Here is a 19,760-nt window from a genome sequence, read left to right on the forward strand (position 1 = left end):
GCAATACGAGGTTGCATAAATATCCATGGGATATGTAGACCAATATCTATTGAACATCTACATCACTATCCTCGGGATATTTATATATATAATAGATATCTAGTGCATATATATTAATATTCAGTGGATTTCTCCGTGGATATCCATTCAAGATATCGTTAGTGTAAGACAATAAATGGAACATGACTCTAAAATTGCAAAATAACATAAACAGAATTTTGATTGCAGAAATACTATATGACAGAAATGTGATTATAATGTCACCATGATTTATTAAGAAATATTAAGAAAAGAGTACTGGATCGGTTTTCCGGATGGTTATTTATAAGGTGATAACGCAAATGTTTCTTGCGAGAACGTCACGCCTGGTCTGGCCATCTATCGGTCGCTTGGTGAATCAGAGGCGGGAATCTCCATGGACCATGGATATAAATAACATCTTATAGATATCTTTGATAGCTTCGTAATAGACATGGATATGTGAATAATATGTAAATATCTACTAGATATCTTCAATAATTACTTAGCGAATATGGATATATAAATAATATATAAATATCCAAGAGATATCCCCCCTAGTTATTCTAGAGATATAGATATTTTGTATATCTATTAAATATCGATACGTTATCCATAATAGATATGGACATCAAATAGATATGTAGATATTTATTAGATATTTAATGAACATTTTGTTCTGTGTGGGTACCTATTTATTACCCATACGATTGTGAGAAATATATCTATTTGCATAACGATAAATGACGTCACTTATGTTGTGGATGCATATTAAGACTGCCGATTACGTATTGCCGATATACAAAAAATTAAATCTCCGCCTCATTTTTTTCTGTTTTTGACTTATGTATTTATTTATTTTTATAATATTTTTGTAATATTTTTTAGAAAGCGACCGTGATTACTGATGGTCACTTGAAAATGACCGAATATATCGGTTGAAACGTTGTGATTACCATTGTTAATTTGCCAGAATTGGTCGTGAATAAATGAAATTATTTATTTTTACTTTATTTCATTTTATTATATTTTATGGTGTTTTTATTTATTTATTTTTTTCTCCCTACTACGCAGTGAGAGGGGATCACTGCATTTTTGTTATCAAAGATAACACTGTGCGCGATCCACCGGAACTCACTCTAGAAACGCGAAGTATCGATTTGTACGGTTTAGTTTGTGCAAACGAATAAAGTAAATAAAAATGGAGAGAAGAACACGATCGTTAAATATCACAGAGGAAATTGGATCGTTGCGCATCGGACCATACACATTAACTTACTCGTAAATAACCGTGTGTGGGTACGGTGCTGAATGCGGAAAAGGGAGAAGAAGGACACGCATCGATGCCGACAGAGAGGAAACGAGAAGCTCGCGTGGTCCGCGGTAGCCAATCACGCTCGTGGATTGTGGTCCGACGTGATGTCTAAGTAGGGGAAAGTACGACCAGCTGGTCGGAGCGGAGCGGAGTGGCGTGGCGCGCGCCGTTTTGTCACCGTTTATCGCGTGATCGTCTCGGTAAGGCGTGAGGCCGGGTGTACGTTTTGTTGTAGCGCGTCTCATCGCCGTAACCTGCTTCATGTTGTCTATTAACTGGGCGCATGTTTCAGCAGCGTGATAAGAGAAAGAAAAGTTCGTTGGACGTCCTCCACTCTCGACACGCCTAAAGAAAATAGAAAAGAAAAGGATAGAAGTGCAGTAGGTGGAGCATAGAGGAGAGGTTACGCGGCGCCGAGAGTACCTACCAGTTCCGTTGTGCACGATGCGCTGTACGTGAGCGTGGCTTTTCATTGATCCAGCAGCTTCTCGTTAGCTCTTCGTTGATCAAACGACGACGACGGCCGACGACGCCGTGATCCTCCACCGTTTCGAAGGCCTCGCACTTCTTGCACGGGGTGAAAACTCGAGTTGTCAAAAGTGCCTAGAAAAACTCGTCCATCGCGATCGCGATCTGTCATCCATCTCTAGGCGTACAATCGCGACACGACCGACTGTTTCCGCTTTTCTCCCAGTGACAGCTACGTGCTCGTGCACATCCCGACGTCGAATTGCAGAATGAACTACGGGGATATGTCGAACGTCGATCCTGCCAGGTACTCATCTATATAATATACTTATATATAATTACTTATTTATTAGTTTGTATACGTGCACATATGCTTCGCTTTTATATGCGTTCAACTGCAACTGGATATCGTGAACGCTCGATACAATTCTATTTAAATTCGTATCTTCTGTATCTTTACGCGAGCACACGAACGATCGATTTTTAAGCAACATGGACGAACAAAATAAAATTGCACATGATCGTGGTGATATAATCACTACGTACGATCATACACCACCGTATACATCCATTTACGCGACTTCATTTACGAGATTATGACACGCGTATGCGAGAATCGAGTGTTGGTCACGCTGTCGCGACATGAGTTAGCAAATCACGAGATTTACATCCATATAATGATGAAAATATTGAGACAACTTTCTATGCAAAATCTCGGTGTTATATTAATGTATTCTAGTTTCGGTTCAAGCATTTTCGGATTAAACGCATGGATTAAAGTGCGAATACGGAGCTCCGTCCAATGGTATACTTTCAAGTAGTGAACATATATACTACGTATTATACATAATTATAGTAAATATATCAAGTGTAACAAAGAAGAAAAAAGGAAGAAGGAGAAGAATAGTATTAAAGAATAGTATTAAATAGTATTAATTTTGTTAACCGATTAATAAATAATGCCGAACACTCGTTTCGTCGAAATTTATGTACGCAGAGAGAGAGAGAGGGGGGAGGTGATCTAAAAACTTGAAATATAATTACATTTCAAATTATATAGTTATTTTATATATTTATAATAAATATGTATATAATTCCAAGTTGCATGATTGCATTATCTACGTATATGGCATCATACTTTTCCATGCGAAAACATTAAATATCTTTTCAACTTAATTTTGACATTCTGTAAAAAGCAACTTTCAATATATTCTTATTACATACAAATATCATGCCTAGAGAACAAAGAAAAAGATAAAAGTACATTTTATGACAGAAACAACTCATCTAATTACGTCATCTTATCGACGAATTAGTCTTTATCGATTTCCTCGAAGATATCCAATTAGCCTTTTGTAATTAAAGCATTTTGTTTATTATAGCAGCATAGATTATATTGAGCATTACATCTCTCTCTCTCTCTCTCTCTCTCTCTCTCTCTCTCTCTCTCTCTCTCTCTTTTTCTCTCTCTCTCTCTCTCTCTCTCAGAAAATGATATAGATACTATAACATAACTATACTCATTAATATTAAAGGTTTCTCGTACATCTAGTACATGACGATCACCTACTTTTACAATATCATTTCCAAGTTCTATTTCCGATTCCTTCGGTCACTTATTAATTAAAAAAATCATAGTTGAAAATTTACGGTCCACCAATATATGTTATGCAAGGATCAAATAAAATATGTTAAGTGTATATACAAAATATACAAGGTGTACAGAAAGGTGGACAAACTTTAAGAGCACATTTTACTCATTGTAAGGATGAAAAAGTCATATCAGTATGAGCCCGGAAATACTTTATTTCCAAGTTATAAACACTTTTACAACAAACTGGTAAAAAAAGAATGTTTCATTAAAGAAATTGCTGGAAATAATTTCTTTACGCATCAATGCAAGTCTCACATTGGGGTCTCATAGATTGTTGAAGACGTTCAAAAATTCCTGCAATATTTCATATTTTATCACACGAATATGATAGTATAAAAGTAGCAACAGGAGTTAGGAGGAGGATCATAAACGAGAGTCTTAAAATGTCCCTAGGAATTTTTGAACGTCTTTGATCTTCAATCCATGAGAGTCGGATGGCTTGCATTGATGCAGAAGGAAATGATTTCCAGCAATTTCTTTAATGAAATTCTATTTCTGAAACACACGGTATATACATATATATACCGAGTGTTTCTTATTTACCGTCCACTATTGTAAATACATTATTCCGTGTTATTCCTTATGGAAAGTTGAGTCGAAAAGTCCTGAACTATTTTTCTCTGCGATGCTTAATGAAAGAGATATGCGTGAGTGCACACTATCAAGTACACGTCTCACAAACATGTATACTTCTAAAAGACGGCGCTGATTAGCTGGAATTTACTTAACCAATATCTCTTTCATTAGGCATAATAGGCAGAAAAAAATAATTCAGGATTTTTCGACTCCATTTTCCATAAAGAATAACGTTATGTACTTAGTGGATGAATAAGAAACACCCTGTGTGTGTGTGTATTTTTTTATTTCTTTTTCTTTAATATTTAGTTTGATTATTTCCTGCTTAACGACTTTATATATATATATATATATAGAGAGAGAGAGAGAGAGAGAGAGAGAGGGAGAGGGAGGGAGGGAGAGATTCTGTGTCGAACAAAGATATCTATCTATATTTTAATGTGCTTTCTATAATATATTATTCTATTTTACTATATTATTTGTGATTATTTTATATACATTATGGCTAGCGATTGAAAATCAAGAAGATGAGAAAAAGTGGAAATGTCAAAAGGAATGTAGCACTTACGCAGTCACACGCACAGTTGCGCTCGTGTAAAGTTGTGCTCGGAGGGATGAGAATTTCGAGAGAATCACGGTGCGATTTTACGCGAAGCACGTCCCACCTTTCGATCTTAGTCATCATCTGTAGAAAGTTTGGCATTAGCTGCGGCTTTACCCGTGACACCATTGCCGCGACCGTTTTGCCTCCACCCGCATCGTCTTCTTGCAATACCAAACATCATAACGCACTGTGCGTATGTAACGAGCCTATCGAGTAACCGCGCGACGTAAACCCAATCCAAAAGCCAAAAAAAAGAATGAGCATTAGAAAATTATATTTTGCAGGACAGTGATAGTTGACGACGATATTTTAGAATTTTCTTCATCGTAACTTCAGCTATATGAAATACTGAATTGAAAATTCGATCAAGCACGCGAATCGCGCGTAAATGTCGCTCACATTTTGCTAGCGCGTTTGTATGATGATGCGTGCGTGCGTGTGTGTGTGTTATAATAGACTATTTTGCTTTTTCTTTCTTGCAATTAGCAATCGATCTCTTTAGAAAAGCAAAAACATATTATCAGGACGACATTTCCTGCGATAGCAGAAGTCTTTCTTTGTTTTACCGAATATCAAGCAACTCATAACATAAGGCGGCACACGAGAGATGCGTGCTTAGTCTTATCGGGAATTAAGCGAGATTGTCGCGAGCAACATGCGCTGTTCTCGATCGGTCGACCGATAAATCTGCCCAATAACATCGATTGATCGGAAAGATACTTCAATCCACTCGAACCATTCTTGGTGATCACGCGGATGGTGCGTGTCTCAAACATAAAGTCCACTTGGGATTACCGCTAATTGTTTTCGAGTGCTTGCCGCGAGCATCATCGTACCAGCGACGACTTTGTCAAGAAGAAGATGCATCAAGAGGTTATCCGAACGACTCTTCGACCCGGTACAATGATCGACAATTTGTTTGGTTAACATTCGTCAGCAAAGCGTATAATTGTACAAGGTGCGCGCTGATTAGCCGTATTTTCCCATTCTTAAATCATGAATATATATTATAGCAAGATATATGCACAGGGTGTAATTTAATTCGCGCCCACTATTTACACAGTGATATTTCTCATGAAAAACTGAGTCGAAGAGTCCTGAATGATTTTTTTCTATAATGTTTAATGACTTATGAAATGTACGAAAGAAAAATGTCATGGTAACGTATTTGCTGCTGCGTGTACTAACTAAATAGTATCGCTATGTACGAAGCAAATATGATCGAGAAAGCGTTATATAAGCTTGCGATTTACCGTCTCATTTGAGAGTCACTGTAAAATAATTAGATAAGATAACTGTTTTACCATGTTTCTTACTTGATTTCGTCACTACGTACGCAACCATGCTTTCCCGAGACATGCAAACGTTCACAGAAAAGTGATGTCTACGTAAGCATGATTTCTTGCGTTAAAAGTTGACCTTGCGGAGAAACGTTTCAGCGATTAATCACGCATTTCGACGTTGCATAATCCATCTGGTCGGATGGTTCAAACAGCCGATACGTCACACCATACTTGTCATTACCATACTCGTCCGGATACCAGACGTTGCAGTACTATTTTTGGCATTCATGTCCAAATTGACATTCAAGTTAATGACCTTCCAAAAATGTACAAAATCATTGCCAAGACTCGCCCAAGAATGATCCGATGATTCCCCTCCCCCCCTCTTCTCCACGAAAAAAGGAAGAGATTCGTGCAATAATAGACGTGTTTGACACTTGAATAATTTTCATGATAGCATTCAACATGATCGACGATAATGGATATTAGGATGGCGGCGGCAGATATGTGCGAACTTTGATCAGGGTCGTCGAGTAGTCTCTGCCAAATATGTAGAATGACATTGACATTGCTTTAATATAATATCAAATTGAATCACGATGTTCGAATTTCTCAGTTTGCTAACGCACGGATACTTTGCCTTCTCTTTCTCCTTTCTCTCTTCGTCGCGATACGCGACGTCAAAATGCAGAATTGGAAATAGCAATGGCGCGGATATTTAGTCATTTAGAAAATCATTGAGACTCGATACTCATTCGGCCAGCCGCACAATCCGGTCGCACGATGATCGCACGCTGTAATCGGTTAACGTGAATCGCATATGCACGATTTCTCTTTTCTAGCCGTCGGTGACGTGTGCATTAAATGCATCGTTGCTCGTCACGAGAGATCACGTGAGACCTGCGTTCTCAGATGATTCTTGATCGAGAATGACACGCAAACTCCTCTTGAAGCGATTTTATGTATGGTAATCAAAATTCGTTATATGCATATGTCCAACGACAGATACAAAGTCTCGAAAACAAAGCAGATGATAATTTAGAGTTGCCTGTGGAATCAATTATCTTTCTAAAAAAAAAATTAGATGTTTGCTCAAGTGCGTCCATCCGCAAGACGGGATGGAAGAAGAGACAAAATAAAATAGTTTCCAACATTTCTTCGATTGTTGTAAGAATAAGATAAGTGAATTTCCAACAAAATTTAATTCTTTCCTCGAGATATAAAATCAATTACATTACGTTTCAAGACGTTTAATGTGTTTTAAAGTCTCGTAATTGCGGCAAATGATACTCGCGCGAGTGAAAGCCTGCTGTTTACAATAGAATTTGAACACGTAAATTCTCAAATTGTCTTTCTTTATAATCATCGAATTGTGCGAAAAGATAATGAACAAAAGTCTTCTGTACGATAATTTTCGTGTTTCGAGACAAGTTCGATGCAGGAATCAATAGAATAGAATAGAATCGATTACATTAGGGACGGCTTACGCTAATTGTGAGCATTCTTTACCATAAATTACCGAACCATAAATCTATGCGAATTACATTAATTCTGATACGATTCATTTATGCGAATTTCTTTTTCTTTATCGGCATCGTATTGCACAAGATGCGTCCAAAGTACAACGTCTCATTCCAAAATAAATATTGGACAACATACATCGCAAGCATGTTAATGTGCTTTGTATAAGTGGTTGATAATCGAACGTTATTTATTTCAACACGTTATATATATATATAGTGCATACGATGTATAAACTGATATCTATACCTACAGAAAAGATTTCTGGATGCAATTCTATTACTCTTCAGTCTATCATAAAATAGGATAGGGTATAGCGACAATCATATTCATTCTTAAGAGAAGGAGTATTTTAATCTTAAATGGAAAAGTCTTAAATTTAGAATAAAATAAAGAAGAAGACGTTATGCCGGTTTTGCGTCACATATTGTAATGCTAGCGTCATGCGCTTTAATATCGAATGACGTTTTATTCTAAATGTAAGAATATATGTATAAACTTATAAATGTATACATGTTACTCTTATCTTAAGATAGTAAGTCAATCTTATTTAATTCGATAGAAGAGAACATGAATTATTTATTGTATCTTATTATTGTTTTATTTTTATACCGCAGGAGGTTGTGATACGATAAAATTTATGGAGAATATTTTTATCTTATTATCAGAAATCTTTTCTGAGAAGGTAATTTAGTATCCAAAACAAAATCAAACTCATTTAGCGTGCGTGTAATATGTACATCAGATCGGCGCAGAGGCAAACAGAATAACGAGGAAAACAAAATAAAAGCACGATAAAACAACAAAATATTTATTAATGTAATTAATTGATGACTTTATTTATTCGATCATAACTGGCATTCATCTAGATGTTGTTTTAGATTAAATTTTCAAGTGTAAGATGTACACATCTAACACAAGTAACTGCGCGCCAACGGGATTTGTCAGTCTTACAACGCAGCCATTTTTCCTATGGTAGAAAGCAATCCTACCTAATAAGGAGTAATTTAAATAAATAATATTCACTGTGAAAAATATCACCTCAGCCAGGGTCCGAACCTGGGACCTCCCTCATACCGTGCGGGTGTCTTAGCCAACTCTACTTTATTAATTACGTTAATAATAATTTACTGGCGAAGTTAAGAATATAACATCTTTATATCAAAAATATTTATTGATAATAAAATGACAGTATCTGATGAACACTCGATTGGAAAAATAGTCCAATACGGATTATTAGTTGTGCCTCGTGTATGTGTAATTAAATGTGTGAACGCGTGCACCATCATCGTATTATTCTTTATAATATCATGAGCAAGATCGACTTCTTTTAGATAAGATAGTTGCTACTTGGAAAATTGATCATGAAATAATCGCGTTGCGATAAATTTTCGGTAGACTAAATCGCGTGCGTATGACGTAACGTGGAATGTCCTGGCATAACGTCGAGCATCAGTGAGAAATCCAAGTGTTGTGTCCGTCGATCAATCTACGCGAGCTCGACTGTCTTGACTTCGAGATTCACCAGAACCTTCGGGCGAGTGCGATCAAATCGGGTTTAATGCACCTCGGACGTGGATATGCATGTCGAAGAAAATCTCATTAGCGGCCAGCGAAAGCGGTCGATGATCTTTACGTGTTTTTGTTGTTCGAGCAAAATTTTTCAGTGCATACCGATAGATGAGACGATCGCAACAAAGTTGCGGAAACTAAGCAGATATTCGTTACAGTCCAGAAAAATTCTGTGATCTTGAATTAGTTAGAGAAATGAAGTTTCGGATAAAGCTTGGATCCAAGTACGTATTTTAATTTAAAAATTTTCGTAGAAGAGATTATCTGTATGAGAATGCACACGAGAATTTGGCGTATTTTATTAATCGTTAACATTAATCGAAATGAAGAATAAACGATATAAAATAGCCAAATTATCCGAACGCCAGTTTTAATGTTTACTCTTCCCAGTTCTCTTCTTTTTTTCTTTTTATATATAAATTCATGTTAAAAAACTTGACAATATCTTTCTGTATTTTCGAATAAGCTGAACTTTTCTGTTAGATGAAATATCACTATGAGACTCAGACGTTGTTAAACTCCTAGCAAACGTAATGAAAATGGCACAATATAGTCAATTTATATTTATTTTATTTAAATACATATGTTTTACATATTGCATCGTGCATTTATAAAATTTCGTAGTATTGACACATTTCTGCACGCAATATTACGCGATACGTGTTATCGATATGACATGACCAGATAACAGATGTCCAGCAACATGATAATTGCGTACGATCCTCTATTCGATTGTTACTACGTGCGATTTCAATAAACAATAAATGGTTCGTAGTTCTCTTTCTTCTCTTTTTTTTCTTTTTCAGGCTCGCACCTGATATTAAACCTGCAAAGATTCAAGTATTGCCCCACGATCTCGTACAATATACAAAAAACACTGTAATTATGCGCATGCGTAACGTCGTTTGTAACAGTACTTATTTAATATTAATAAAATTAGAGCAAAACGTTGATAAGAACGAGAAAAACATGTCGAGCAGTGAAAAACGTTAAATGTAAATTCCTATGCATGTCAAAGTTCTGAGTTTCTTTTCACGTCAATTTCTTACGTAAGCAAATTAAGAATAAGCTGAAAACACATTGAAAAAAACACGAATATCGTAAATCGATATAACGTGCAAAAATGAAAGAGTTTCATTAGGAATGTCAGCGAGATACAGCGGAACTGCACGCTATCTCGAACCACGTCGATAGCTTTTTCTCCTCGATACTCTTGGATAGCGATATAAAAGCGCGTGCATTTCCTCCGATGGTACACCATTGCGAGAGAGAGCAGCGAAATGATGGGGTAAAGCGTTACGTGTGTCTCGTAAGTCTTAGAAAGTTTATTGAAGCTGGTAGCGATGTGAAAAGTGGGCTATGACTTACAAGATATTATATAGACGGTACGGATTTCAATCAGTCCTGGCTAATAGAAGACGCACCCTTTTATCTTTACCGAAGATTTCAGCGAAATTTTTATTGATTCAAGGATTAAGAGAGTACGTCTAGTTTTTGGGGCTTTTCCAAATCCATATTTGCAACATGCATAGTAGGTGTGTATAATCAATCTAATCTAATGTAATGTGTTCTTTCCTGTGAGATGACGTCTGTTTTAACAACGTTCTAAGTAACAACTCAAAGAAACGTGATCATATGATCAAATAAACTTTGCGAGTACACTAAAGTTTTTCCTTTTTTTTTCTTTTTTCTTTCGTCCAGGAAACTGAACGAACGTTGCACCGATTGCACGACTATACATTCACGATTTCCACGGATTTAATTATCATTGATGACATTCAACGAACGCAAGCACCGGACAGATAGTCTCGGCAAAAATGTTTACATCTCATTGAATGTAAATGTTGAGAATTCAGAGTCCACGGAATAATTCCGCGTCGTTAGCGAGTTGTCGTTAAATTGCAAATACTGATTGACGCGCGTAGAGAAATGGCGTCATGCACAATGTCACGTATAATATACGTTTTTGTGTGTGCGTGCGCGCGCGCGCGTGTATGATACAGTGTTTTAAATTAGCAAAAAGTGAGATCCTTTAGCTTTGACCTGCTTTCTTTTTTACACTCGTCTCATATCATTGTTCCTCCACGACTTGGCGATTTATGTGTAGGGTAATATTAGACTGGCACTCGCCGCGATATTGGTATCCCACAGGTCACTATCGGGCATCCAATTGAATCGTCCAATCTCTTACCGAGTTACCGTATTATCGTAATATCGATTATCGTCATCATCGAGTAGTTTTTTTAAGAAGCAGATAGAAGAGAAAAGAAGCAGCAGAAGTTTCTTCCCGTTTTCCAACAGAGAACCTTGCAACAAGTATCCAGAGATGACCTGTGCATGTGTACAGTTAGGACTGTGGGCATGTGTGCCAACTGATATCGAAAAAATTGGCGACAAAAAAAGAAAACGCGGAACAGGAATGAAAAATATAGATAGAAACGTGACTGAAGAATCAATACTGATTCGCGCGATCATCCAAGTTCCAAGGGGCAGGTATAGCGGATAACAATGATAAAGCTGCCGATCTCACGCGACATTATCACATAATACGAACGCTCGCGGGGTCAACACGCTGGGTCTTGCGTAGCAGATGTAAACTGCACGCGTGAATATTCATTAGTGACCACCGCCGTGTGGGTCTCCGTAGATACCTTCTTAACAGACGTACGTGGGGTTCTGTCCCTCTGTCGACATCGATCAGCGAGACAGACCTCTGTCCTCCGGGTGAAGTGGGTGATTAACGCGATCACAGACGGACTCGCGCGACAACTCTCGATCCTTCAATTCGTATCAAGGGAGCGTTGCTTCAGAGGCAGAATGTTGGATTCTAAGCGGTACGTACGATACAGGATCCAAATCGAATGTGAGGATCGTTACTGTGCTACGTGATTATTGCTTCAACATTGCCTACCGTGTTTCTTTTCCTCTTTAATCCCCGAACATGTTCTTGTTACGCAACGTACTCTCTGTGAAATCATTCAGTTTCGTCTCGTAACAATTTCTTTGTAAGTATAAGGAGGTATGAGAGACCCGATACGCGAAGTGCAGTAGGCTGATGTACGTAGTTATGATTGTTGGCATAAAATATTTCTTTCGCATTCGTCATTTATTGAGATTATTTATTGGGACCCTGGACCGAACATTAAGAAAGTGTCTTGTTGTGAGACGATCGTTCGAGATCGCGATCGAATCGCGAACATCGTCATCATCGATGATTTTAGCTGAGGAATTTAGCCTCTGATCTCTGATGCCTCGGGCGGGTCGTGACTTACTTCGGAGCAGATTCCTCATTTCCCTAAACGAGACGGCGGCACAAGAAAAAAAAGGTATGCGGAACGGTACCTCGAGTAGAATATCTGCGGAAAAGTAGCACGGACTTTTCTCCGGCGTTGCTCTCGGCAACGTTATTCCCCCCATCAAAATTTCAACTAAAGGTTGTATTTCTTTTTCCTTTTTCCTGTTTTTTGTTTCTTTGTATCCAAACGCAGTAATCGGATTGCGAAATCTTTATTAAATTGATTGGCTTTTATGACTCCACTTTCAATAATCTCGCAATGCGATAATCAGTTTCGCCATAGAGGAGACAATTGTCTCCACATCTCCTTTTTAAAAAAAGAACATTAAGATCGATGAACGCACACCGATTTCCCCTTGACAAGCACCGAGCGAACCACGAGAAACTCTCGATTTTGGGGACTGGATTTCTCTGCTGGATCAGAACCGCAAGTAGGACAGACTAGGCCTATAGTTGTAAGTGGAACGCTACATTACAGTAACTATTTTTAACCACCGTTACCTGAGACACCTCACTTAATTTCGTTGTGGCACGTGTCCTTAATGAGTCGAGAATCGATCGAACACTAGAATGACAATATCTTCCTCATTGAACCCTATTTCTCTCGAAGGCCTTAAAGTGTTAGGCGCGCGATATATACGAGTCGTCACCGCGAATCCCGCCATATCGCGTCATATCGCGCGTTGCATTCTCGTAAATAATATATAATATACTTAATAATATACTTCTCGATTCGAGCGCAAACCTCGTCGACGTAAACGTGAATCGTGCACGCAAATTAACCCTTGCAAACAAAAAGAAATAAAATTGCGCAGTGTTTTCCTTATCTCCCGTTCAAAAAATAAAGGCGAATTAACATTGTAGATATGCCGTTCTTATAATTTTCCATGATTCTCCATTTTTCTAATTTGCCTTGTCAGTGAATTTGTTGTAAATTTCCACTTCGTGCGCGTGCTTACGTACGTGGGGACGCGGATTAACATATAAAGTAATTTCATGAATTCGACCAACAGAGTCCAAGCGTATAATCGAATATTCATAAGACGGACATTTTATCGCGAAGTTTCAGTGACCGTTAGTTGATGCATAATTCGTCGTCCATGCTGGTACGATAGGTTCCCCACATCACACTAGTATCGTTTCGTTAATAAAAATCATTCAAGTAACGAAATCTACAAACGATTTTTCCAATCATATTTTCACTCTCTGCTGATAATTGCGTTTCAATTTTTTTCGAAATATAATAATTTGTATTATTTGTATCTTTGCAAGCTTATTGCAGAATCTCTTGCAAGCAATTTTTCCAAATATAGCTCTCACGAATAATAAATAGTATGGAGGACAATAATATTCGAACGAAATCACGAAATAAAATATCGATACTTATCTGATATATCTTTATGGCTGATAATTTGATTCAATGAATGAAAGAATATCGTTTCAACGTATGATTAAACATATGGTTTGCTATTTGAATAAAAAACTAGGTAAATGTTTCTTTGCTTCTCGGAACGTTAACTACGTTCATTTAAACTAGCTAATTCATTTAAACAACTATCAATACTGTATATATGTATGATCCGTCTTTGCTTCCGTCATAGATAATAGATGCCACATTTATTATGTAAACTCCACGCATCTTTTATCTGTAAGACATTTGCTTTTTAAGAATTTATTTGCATGATTGAATAAACTTTGCTGAAGTACGTCCATGCCGGAATAGAAATATCGATGCGATAGAAAATTTCTCGTCGCAGTACGACCGTGCTCGATAAATAGGATAATCTGCATAAATATTATGCAATCGGTGATTATACGTATGATTGTTTTTGAACAATATACGCAATATAATTTCCTCGTTATTTTGTCTCGGATATTATTGTATAATATATCAAGATTGGCGTTAATTATAAAAAGATCCGCAATGTCAATGCGAACGCAAATACGAGAAATCGCGAGCACGATATCAGATAATTACGTTAGATACATAACAAACAACTATTTGTTATCTTGTCACGTTCAAATGTCAGTTTTCAAATGTTTCTACACCTCTTGGGAAATATATAGCAATTCAATCCTCTTTATTCTCGATCGAATTGGCTAATACAAACAACACCGTCACAACGTTTCGACCAACAATTTCGGTTCTTTTCAAGTAACTATCTCAAAATGTAGCAATTATCAACGGTTCCGGCCGATCAATGACGACGACATAACGAGCGATATAGGTAGTGCGTGTCTTGGTTCAAGTTAGCCCGACAGATTTAGGAGAAATTTTGTACAGATATGCAGACACACAAAGGTCGATATCATCATATCAAATCGTGGATATATCGGCGATTCACGAAAGTTGTACCGTGTAAAAATCGAGAATCAGGACTGATTACCGGATGCTCGTCTTAAAGTGTCACTCTCGTGCGACATTACATCATACTCGCTCATTACGTCACCTGTCAGACACATATAATCGCACGCATACAAATTAGCCATTTGAGAAATCTCCAGATTTCCATCCACGGTGTAACGTCAAAATGGGAATTACTCGGAGTAATTGTCCATATGTAATGTTTTTCGAGTATCATCAAGCCGTCGAGCAAAGGTCGCTTTATTCACCTACTTGTCAGATATTTTATATGTTTTCCAGCGATATGCCAATGTCAGTCCAAGATAATCGAAACGTCGCAGTTCTTACGACGCAATATTCAACGCATTTCCGCGACGTAACGGAGATGCTCAGTCCAAATATAGTTAACATAAATTTTAGTTATTTAAATGCAAGTATTGATGCATATCTTTTGTCACATAAGCAGCGAATTGACTGAGTTCTCTTTTCAAAAACGATCTTCAACGAAACTATGTAAGGATTTTTATTAACGAAATAGAAGAATAATTAATGAAATTGAAGAATAGGTTCCAGCCGTTTAGCTTTTTATTTATTAATATATCAATACACAACTTTTCATACGTGTCGATCTTGAAGACCAACATCGCTACCGACGATGTATCAAATGCACTTATTTTTAATTTTCTAAAATGGAATTTTTCTAATGTCCGATCTGTTTGAAACAAGAGAACGAAAAAAAGTAACGTGCAACTCTCTTTGCAGAAGCCTGCGCAGGATTGCCCGGCATGACGAGCCAGAGTTCAGCAATGCCAGCATCCTGAACAGCATGGAGAAGTTCGTGCGCACTGTAAGCGAGATGGAGGACACGATCTTGGTGCCAAGTCGCCTACTGGACTTGTCCGTAGGTGACGCGGGCGATGCGATCTGCACGAAGGGCAAACGCGGCAGCACAGTGAAGGACACTTTGGCCAACACTGACCTATACCGGCTCTACAACATCATCAATCAGATGAAGACCGAACTGCTGTGGTCGCAAGAACCGACGCGTGGCATCCAGATGGACGAGCAGGCGCTGAATAGGAGTCACCCGGTCGGTAGTCCCGGGTCTACTGAGCTGACCCATCATCATCCTGTGGCCGGCGGCAGGCTGGGTCACGTGCGTTGCCCGAGCACTACATCAATGCAGAGCGTGCAAAGCGCATCCTCGATCGTCTCTACGTCGGATTCGGACTCCGAAGTCGGTATCGAGATCGATAGCGGCCTCGAGGGTGAGGAATGCCCCGCCAATCTTGCGAGCATCGCTGCCGAGAACTTTAGACGTCATTTGCGGGGTCTTCACCGCAGCATCGCCCGCATGACGGAGGCCGCCGAGTATTTGACGTTGCGGTACCAGGCCGACGTGGGCGGGCAAGTCTGATTTGCCACCGCTGCCATCGCCATAGTCATCGCCGCTTGCACCTTGCATTGATCGTATCAATTGGTCAAATCGCGTGCGGACGTCCGCGCGTTTTCCTCGTAGTCAATTTCGTGGACTTTGTTATGCTGGCTTTATAGAACCCAGCGGACCCTCGCCAGGCACACAGGGTAGAAGCTCGCGGAGTGATGGAACACAGATTACGAACATCGCCCCAAGTTTCCCCCGGATGAGTGTGGGCCGCCGAGTGTCATTCTCCGAGGAGGAAGTTATGTGGGTCCATATGCCGAGTTTATGGACAGATGAAGTTACGTAGTTTCGGTATAATACATATTGTATATTCGGGAGGCGATAAGTCATTGTCGGTTATGTAAAGTTGCGCTCGTGAACAAAAACCTATCGATTCTCAAATAAAGTCGAAATCCGTGATATCCGTAAACATCTCTCAACCCTCCTTCCTTAAAGGAAAAAAGAGAAAAGTGTAAATTATGGAGAAAAATATATCAGAATTAGAACGCACCGAGAAGTAGCTCGTGTATTGTATATATTGTTATTCATTGTTACACGATAGGATGTGATTTGTGATTTATGTAAGTCATCACTCATGGCTAGTGATCTGTATTCGGATTATGGTGGAAGACCTTTAAATTATTGTAAATACAGTTACATCGAAGGAACAAGTCGCGGTTAAGTGAGGTTGTACAAATTATGTATCCGCTGATTCATACGAGCGCTGATAGATAAACGAAAATTATGTCGCATCGGAAAACTTTGTCGAACTTCCTCTTTTTCTTCTGTGAGCGTATTATTAGTATATCGAATGTATTCATATATTCGATGTCGCAGCGGCGATTGACATTGACATGTAAATATATATACGTAATGCTACCATTATTTATTTCTATGGCTTGTAAAGTTAATAAAAACTGTCAAACTCGATATTAATTCATAAGTTATGCGAATTGCAAATGCATGCCGATCATTCGCGGCGAATCGTCGAGAAGAACGGCGAAAAATCTTTTAAACGAGAGACTAGAAATTACAGAAAAAAGATAAAAAAATCATGTGCGAAGGAATATTGTAAGTTACGTGCAAAATTATTTATTAAAGTGACAAAGAAGATGGCAACATATATATATATAATTCGTAATAAATGGTACACTGTTCAGAGGGTACGTGTTTTTTAGTCCTACATATGTATTATTGGACATTTGTTTCTTCTACATTTAAAATAATATTTGTTTTTGTTCTTCATTTATATATGCAATGTGCGCATAAAAGTGTGTAGAGTATACATGTGATTATAATACGTATAGTGCCATACCTGTTAGAAATACATTTCGCCGCATTCCAAAAAATTATATACGTACAGTACGAACGATTTTGGCTAAATATGATCAATCAAATCTGTACGCGCTTTCTTTTTGTCGAGTGAACAAAATATTTTCCTTGATGAGCCCTCTAAAATATTCGTATTTCCTTTTTATGCCTTTTGTGATTACAGTTCTCTCGTACACAGATGATTTATCTCGGTAAAGTTAATAATTTTATATTCATTCCCGTGCGCGAGTTACATGATTGGTAATTCTCACGAGATACCTAAAGCAGGGATTCTCAAATAATATCACGTGTATCATCATGAAAAATAAAGAAAATAAAAGCAGTTAATCGAATATAATATGATATCCTGCTTGACAACAACAATAATTGACGTCACTCTCATTTGGTACATTCCGGATGCGAAAACTTTTACTTCGGTATTCCGAAGTATTTGAGAATTCCTGAACTTATGTAAAGTTGCGTAAATTGTGATTAATTACGTAAATGGTAATCAACGCATGTATAGAGAGAGTAACCATTAGTTAATGAACGCTGTTGATGATATCGCAGTTGATGCATTCTTTGCGCGGAATCATCATTGTAACTGAACAATTGGCAATGTTGGATATTCTTATGTAAATAAATTGATGGAAAAATCGATAGTTGGTAGTAATTATTGGTAAAAAAACGCGAGTATTTCAAATTGTTGTTTGCTATTACTATTGCTATGCTAAATGATACTTGTTCACTTTAATGATTCCGAAAAACCTGTGCAAAAGGATGGCATTCTATTCCTTTTTTTATTTTAATATGGAACTTTTCCCCCATCTATTTCTAACGATTGATGCGTGTTGAAACACATAAGTGATAAAGGGAAGAGTATAGAATTTTGCTTGAATAGCTTATAGATTTAGTTACTGCACGTCGTATAATGATATCATTACAAAATTACCTTTTTTAAAAAGGTAAAAAAAGGCGCCGAATGTATGCGCAAAAACGAACTTCACAAAACTGTTTTAATCATATCTTGGTTTCATAAAAATGTTTTTTTTTAAATACTGAAATAAAAAAATTGCACCAAGTAGAAAATATGCAAAAATGAACTTCTAGATAAAACTCAGAAGAAATAAAGGAGATAATAATATATAATATAAAGCAAGCAAATTTAATACAAATATTTTATTCAAAAAACTTAGGCGCGGCCTAAACCGAATGTTAATTGTAATTACTTATAATGCCTGTTGTTAATGTACAATATTTGAGGAATGGATTGTATAATATTTGTATAATTCTCATTTTGTATCTTTTCATTTTGCAATTTGCATTACACACATTCACACCAGGATTAGGTAGTACAAACTTATTAATTAATAAGTTTGTATTAAATTTATATTGCAATAGGGTGTGTTTGTGTGTCTTGTTGCTAGAAAAGCGTTTAACTTTGATGAAACATACTTCTCCGAATGGAAAGGGTATTGACCGTGAGATTAAAGAAATAGTTACAATCCTCGATATACGTGATATCCCACACAGCAAAATATATCAGCTGACATAATCGCATATGTATATGCCTACAATTTTAAGTCATATCTGAGATATTTTATTTTCAGATATTCACAGAATATCTGTAGGATATCTCATAACTCTTATCACAGTTTTCTTTGAAAAAGATATCTGTGCAACATTTGCACATGACTATCTTTATTCATACCTGATCGAAAAGCATAAATATTTTTAAGACGTCTCTGAAATATCTCTACGACGTTTAAAAACATATATCCCAGGCAGCCTCTGGTTCACCAAGCGACCGATAGATGGCCAGGCCAGGCGTGACGTTCTCGCAAGAAACATTTGCGTTATCACCTTATAAATAATCCGGAAAACCGATCCAGTACTCTTTTCTTCTTCTCTTCTTTTGGACTTTTTTGAAGTAAATACTCATACAGCACAAAATATTCGGAGAATATTCTAACAACATGATTTCCATATATTCTGAGAATATTCGAAAAGAATATTCATAAACAGTTCCACGAATGTTCTAAATGTTATTGGTCTGTTATTTGGTAAGTACTCAGAATATTCTAATGATATTTCAATGAATATTCTTATAATATTTTATTTCTTATAATATTTCCCACAATATTCCTAGAATATCCTATACACTCTAAAAATGGCTTCATCGTAAGTGTTTGAATTATACACATTTAAGCAGAAATAATGTTTGACTTATCAAACGCAAGTGGAAAAGCGTTTGAGTTTCAAACACTTTTGTATCAAACATTGCTATATATATATTAAAATTGTTTTGCTAAAATCAAACATGAGTCAAATTAAACAGATATATACGTTCGATTTTTAAACGGGAACAAAATAAAA

The 19,760-nt window shown here is 37.2% G+C and overlaps 1 protein-coding gene across 2 annotated transcripts; it reads left to right on the plus strand.

Moving 5' to 3' along the window:
* The first annotated feature begins 927 nt into the window (after positions 1-927).
* LOC105275103 lies at positions 928-18,044 on the plus strand. 2 transcript variants are annotated; one of them, XM_011331754.3, is made up of 2 exons: positions 928-2,108; positions 15,413-18,044. In XM_011331754.3, exons 1-2 carry the CDS (start codon positions 2,071-2,073, stop codon positions 16,065-16,067), a joined length of 693 nt encoding a protein of 230 aa, XP_011330056.1. In that variant the 5' UTR covers positions 928-2,070; the 3' UTR covers positions 16,068-18,044. The 2 variants fall into 2 exon arrangements, with proteins under 2 accessions (XP_011330056.1, XP_011330057.1); XM_011331755.3 differs by lacking the exon at positions 928-2,108 and adding an exon at positions 11,679-11,845.
* The last annotated feature ends 1,716 nt before the right edge of the window (positions 18,045-19,760 follow it).

The sequence above is a fragment of the Ooceraea biroi genome, chromosome 4 (assembly GCF_003672135.1).
Source record: "Ooceraea biroi isolate clonal line C1 chromosome 4, Obir_v5.4, whole genome shotgun sequence".
Classification (NCBI taxonomy): Eukaryota; Metazoa; Arthropoda; class Insecta; order Hymenoptera; family Formicidae; genus Ooceraea; species Ooceraea biroi.

Coding starts and splice junctions, on each gene's coding strand:
- LOC105275103 (XM_011331754.3), top strand. CDS start 2,071: ATGAACTACGGGGATATGTCGAACGTCGATCCTGCCAG. Junction 2,109..15,412: donor TCGAACGTCGATCCTGCCAG/GTACTCATCTAT, acceptor CTCTCTTTGCAG/AAGCCTGCGCAGGATTGCCC.